General features: G+C 34.2%; 1 protein-coding gene across 1 annotated transcript; it reads left to right on the forward strand.

The window, feature by feature from the left end:
* Positions 1 to 3,288: 3,288 nt before the first annotated feature.
* Positions 3,289 to 5,246, forward strand: LOC117336853. Its single transcript, XM_033897511.1, has 2 exons — positions 3,289 to 3,770; positions 4,331 to 5,246. Exons 1-2 carry the CDS (start codon positions 3,293 to 3,295, stop codon positions 4,792 to 4,794), a joined length of 942 nt encoding a protein of 313 aa, XP_033753402.1. The 5' UTR covers positions 3,289 to 3,292; the 3' UTR covers positions 4,795 to 5,246.
* The last annotated feature ends 926 nt before the right edge of the window (positions 5,247 to 6,172 follow it).

The following is a 6,172-nucleotide window of genomic DNA, read 5'->3' on the forward strand; positions in this document are numbered from 1 at the left end:
TGATATTAATCTCAATAGCTCAATAGTAGAATACCAAATTAATTGATTTCGAGGCTTATGCGTTACCATTGTTTTAATTTTAAATTTGATAAGTTCAACTTTTCCCCTGGATTGCTATTTCTCATTTGCCTACATTTACTATCAATGCTACCTTTATTGAGGTCAGAAGTATCACTGCTATATCTGAACTACTTCTTAAAACGAAGCTCTCCTCCAATTGTTGTTTTATTGTCTCGAGACTACGTCCTTGATTTCTGAATTCCAGACAATGGCTGATCCTCCGTGACGTATAAATATCTTTATATTTAATAATCGCCGACTTGTCTAATATATCACCTCTCATTCGTCCTGTGGAACTTTCCTGGCTTTCGACATTTAAAGTAAAGGAAGCTAATTCGATAAGAGTAAGCGACCTTAAACTAATCTCATTCATCCCCAAGCGTATTACGACTGCCAGAGGTTGTATAAGCAAGTCTACGATAATTTACGAGTGTGGTGTTGATACAGAGGAACTGGCAGTTTTCGAATACCAGAAATAATCGTATAACCATATAGCTGCCATGTGTTAATGGCATAGAAGATGTCATTATATGTGGTGTCCCGGGTACGACAATGCTGCTTTTATAGTGTCAATTTGTGCAATTGAGCAGCACAAAACATGCTTAGGAAAAAAATTAATATATGAGGCAGGTGTTTGGAACGAAAATAATGAAAATGCCAGGACAAAAAAAGTTGTATCCGCCAATACGCTAGCATTTTTGCGTAATTTCTCAGCCAGTATGATATCCTATTTCTCATCATTAGTCTTGACTATGGAAATACATGACAGAAACCTGCTATTTCATGTTTTCAATTCAAAATAGGACAAGCACATTTCCAAATTTGGTTACTTTCGGCGTGTAACGGATTCATTCATGTAGAACACTTAAAAAGAAAGTATCAGTTTAGCTCCGGGTAACTTTATACTGATTTATATGAATGAATCTCCAGATTTGATTTTTTTGATGTCGCAATTCGTATTGAAAGCATCAGACTCTCTACCTAAACCAGTACAATAATGAACTGTATAAGTCCTAGTATATATGGAAATAACTCATTGCGTAAAATGTATCCGAAAAATAATATAGATAGTTTTTTTCGCTATAGTTTGACCAATCTCATGCGTATTAAATTTCGCGCTATAGCATAATTATATCATTATATTATTTACGCGAAATGTTTAATGACAGTCAATACGGAGAAAATAAATTCCCTGTGAATGCTACCAACTATTCAGTAATTCAAGTTTGTCCAAGAAAAGTAATACACATTACATTGTACCGATCCACAATCAGAAATGCTTACAAAAGTATAACATTTCTTAAATATGTAAAAACGTTTGCCTTGAGGCCCATTAATGTTGAGTCATACTCAATACGTCTCTCATGTTCTAGCTTAAGTAGCTTTCTCGTCCAAAGGTCAACAAAATGGGCATATTTGTTTTTGAATTCAGGAAAATACGTTCGCTGACTTGTCTCATATATCGTCCCTCATTTGTGTCGTGGAAGTTTCCTGTTTTCGACCTCTCTAGAAAGGCTAGCTTATTAGCCAAGAGAGAGCGACAAAAACCAAATCTTATTCATCAAGTAAAAATTTGCACGTGGTTCTGAACGTATTGTCAGTGTGAGAGCTGTTGTTATATTTTGATGTTAAACTAGTGAGAAAAATACATCATTACGATATTAATAAATTTTATTCATTACATTAAACAGTTCCACAATCGCAAATGTTCATCAGATGCATAAGCATTACTTAAATTTGTAACGAATCGTTCAGTAAGATGGGATTACTGTTAAGGAATATTAACGTAACATGTCAAAACAATTTCTCTCATACTCAATTACCCTTCCTGTATGATACCGTTCTTTCTGAGATAGCTGTCTCGCTCAAATGTCAACAGGATGTGCATCATTTTATAATGCAAGAGGATGTGTGTCCCCTGACTTTTCCATGGATACCAGAAGAGCATGTAGGATGCTGATTGAAATAAACATTCAATTCCAAATAAGGAATCGTAAATAAAAGCAACCCAGCTGCACTGTTCCTTGGTTAACATTTAAATGTGTGATGTTTTGATAAAGTAGACGACACATATCTTAAATGTTATCAATGAGCTTGCACAATTCCCATGTTTATACACACAACCCGAAAATATCGACATCTGGCACAGAAATCATAACAGTGAGAAGAGGTAATACATAATGAATCGACTGGGACATATAGACAAGGTTGGTAGAGGAAACAGGCATGCTACTATCCAGAAATAATAATAATAAACAACACCTTTTTAATGTAATTCTAAATCCACATCAATAAAATGATGGCAAGGTGTGAAATAAATATATAGATATACACGAAACCCATGAAACAATACAAGTGAATTAGGACCAAGTGTTCCGTGGGGTAAGCGTCTGTCAGTAAACAAAAGAATGGATGCGTATGACGCAACTGATGTGAGGCCTTCTTTGAAATCAAGTATTTGCTCCATATTCGAGTATATTTAGATTCTATCCTTTTGTCTGTATATCCCTACTTCTTCTGTCATCCTAACTACCTCTATTTTACGATGATCTGAACACCATTACCTGGTTGAGTATCGTGCTACCATCTCATACGAAAGAGAAATTGTAAAAGCGAGGAAAATGGACCCATTATCATTGGCAGACTTTATGTGAACATAGAAGCTTTTATAACAAAACCTTGAACTTGATTTTACCTGTCATCAAAGTGTAGAAATATCCCCATAAACCTGTATTTATAGACATAATATAATATGGGAACTCAAAAACAGTGGCGTAAACTTAATATCCCATTAACAAGCCTCATCATATACAACGTCCGCCTTACATTATATACAAACTGGATATCATATTTCATAGTATAACACAGCAGATACGGAAGAGATGATACCGTGCATAAATCCTGATATTTTATAGGTTTATATATAGACAAATATAGTTCCAAATTTCATTGTTCTTTTACGACGTCCTGGTTACTTTACACGTGTGTAGTATCAAATAACGCATACTATATATACACCGCAGAAATATACTATGTTTTGCACGCTTTCTTCTTGGAGTTAAAAACAAAAATATAATTTTGAACATGTAAAAGTACGGCAGCATTCATTCTTTTATAAATATTTCATTGCTGTACAATTTGAACTGTTCAAAGTCGTCAAAAATGGCAGAAAAATACATCTGGGTTTCTTTTAAGCTTAACAGCTATATATTTTTTCTGTTTCACAGGTGAAATGTCCATTTTGATGTCATTCACGTCCGAAAGTTTGCAGACGGAATGGGCTGAAATCGACAATAAAACACAACTGGATACACTTTATTATGTACCCGAGATATTACCTGTCAACACCACCGCAGAGCTAATGACGGCACAGTTTCTGTGTAGTAAACGAACCGAAGACGAAAGTAACCTTGACCTTTTGATCTCTATTACGTCATCTTACATCGGGACAAAGTTCGATATAAGTATCAGAAAAACGAGTTCAAGCTGCCAAGTGGGAAAAATCTTGTACGTACTCCGTGCAAATAACAAGGAAGCAGTAGACGAGGTGTTGAGGGGTCATAGAAACGGATTGCTAAAAATAGATATTTCAAGTAGTGTTATGTCAAGTTTTAAAAACATTACTAATATCGATATTTTACTTTTTGTACAACTAGAAATGAATATAGATGCCATCACACGATACAGAGAGGTTTATGTTCCTTTTCAGGGTAAGTAAAATATAATAATTAAAATGTTAATTATTCAAATGTAATGGCTGAAATGTAATTGCTAAAATGTAATTACTAAAATGTAATTGTTGAAATATAATAACTAAAATGCAATTACTGAAATGTAATTATTGAAATGTATTTACTGAAATGTAATACCTAAATTTTAATTAAAGAAATGTGATTACCGAAATGCATGTTTTAAGTTATACTATACACGGTGATTAAACGTTCAGTGATATGATCGTTGACCACTAGAAAGAAGACGAGAAATGATATATTCAAACATTACTTCACATATACGAACTTTTATTTGATGTGATGTTAGAAGATATACCAATAATGGCAGTTGTCATCTATTACAGCAATGAATGTAGTATCAAAGTTATTCAATGCGTGGAATTTACATTTCAAGTTTTGTAGGTTCTAATTCGATAAGCCATAAAACATTCATAACATTTTGATAAATAAATGATTTCTGATTCAAATAGAAATTATAGTAGTAATTATAAAGACATCATTTTAACCTTAGATATTAATATAGTGATTTTATGTTTCAGGAATAGGGATATGTTCTCTGGATTTCACAGCCGTCAATACACACATGCTTTCATCAGTGTTGTACATCATTGGGACCACGATGGTCATACCATATATCGTCATACTTGTGTGTGGTATTGGAGTGGCCATGAAGTACCACAGTGGAAGGCTTCACAATCACCTTGAGGATTACACTTATCTCAAGGTCCTCTATATTTGTGGTTTTACAAGTTTGGTTTTTTGTATTCCTTACTACGCCACAAATTTCCTGAATGCCCGAGGTTTGTTAATTTCCGTCAGTGCTAATTTTTTCAGTACAATGCTGTTTTATATGACGCCTATGTGTGTTGCGGGGCCTTATGTGTTTTGTAGACTGACTAAAATGAACATTCCTCAAAAACTGTTATTTACCAGAAAGAAATCAACCTTAAGTACAAACAGTGATGAAACAATAGCCAGTGCAATACGGTTGGAGACGTTATAGTGTAAAATGCGATACATTGCCATCGTATTAAGGAGTGTGGCGATACAACGAATAAGATGAAAAAAAGGAATTGACAAGAGAGAAAAACACGAATTGCATTAAATCGAGATAATACCTTATATCTGTTTATTTACAAAGTCATTGCTCAACAAGTCGTCATATTACATATACAGTATGATTAGCATCAGTTGATGCTAAGTTGAAAATTGGGTCTCTTGTTTATCTAATTAAAATATGTCTCATCACATTCACTGAAAATATAACATCTCACCACTGACAAGCAAAATCACGTGCTATATGGATTTTTTTCATCCCGTTTATATTATTATTTAGCTCGTATGCAAAGTTATAAACAAGTAACAATATAATGACGTCACTGATTGTTACGATGCTTTTGATTGGCCAGTAGAGCTGAATAATATTTTCCAAGATAAAAAGTACGTTACTTCCCCCCCCCCCCCCCCCCCCCCCCCCATTTTTATTCAAACGTGATTAAATACCCTTGATTTTAAAACGAAAGTATGCCGCTCACGATTAAATCTCGAATTCGACCCAGTTTTGTGGTTATTGCTCAATTACGTAAAATGATCGTTTGAATTCACCGTTACTTAATGACATCGACCTTCTTTAATACGACGAAATTAGAAACTTGCCAAAATTGGGCACCATTAGCCTAGCTATGGAGATCACTACCCTTGGTTAAGTAAGTACTAGTTAGGTTGATGGGTTCAATTCTGTCTTGTGGCAACGGACCAGATAAAATGAAACTGGGTATGTATACATACACGTGAGGACAATTGAAGAGAAGCTTAGATGTTTCAGACGTTTAAATATGAAGCCAGCGAACTCTATAGAAGACATCAGATAGGAGGAATCAACATTAAAAACATTTAATTTGGGAAGCAAACGAATCGATTGTAATTACAATTCATTTAAATAATTCTTTGTAATGCCTAATGGGATGTTTGATCTATTGTCAAAATACAATAAAACAATTTTATCTGTCTTTGGAATGTTTTGTTAGGTTTGATGATCAATGAGGAAGAGACGCAATGATATGTAATTGTAGTTTTGTTGATTATCGAAATAAGGATTAACATACCTGTAAAAATGTAGATTTTAATAATTGAACTTCTATTTATGACGTTTGTTGGCCCTTATGGAAGCAAGTTTGTTTCCTGAAAATCTTTGGGGAAGCAAACAGCGAAAGTAATATCTTTGAATTGTATGTGGTAATTGCAGAGATTGAAGAATGTTCATGTCTCGATTTCAAAGGTTTGCAGCCAGGTTCGTGTTTTAATGCTTCACTAGACGCCAAAGATGAAAGGCCCGGTAAGCAGCTATATCTGAATCATTGCCAAAGAATTTGGCTGTTTGT

This window comes from Pecten maximus, chromosome 10, assembly GCF_902652985.1.
Source record: "Pecten maximus chromosome 10, xPecMax1.1, whole genome shotgun sequence".
Lineage (NCBI taxonomy): Eukaryota > Metazoa > Mollusca > Bivalvia > Pectinida > Pectinidae > Pecten > Pecten maximus.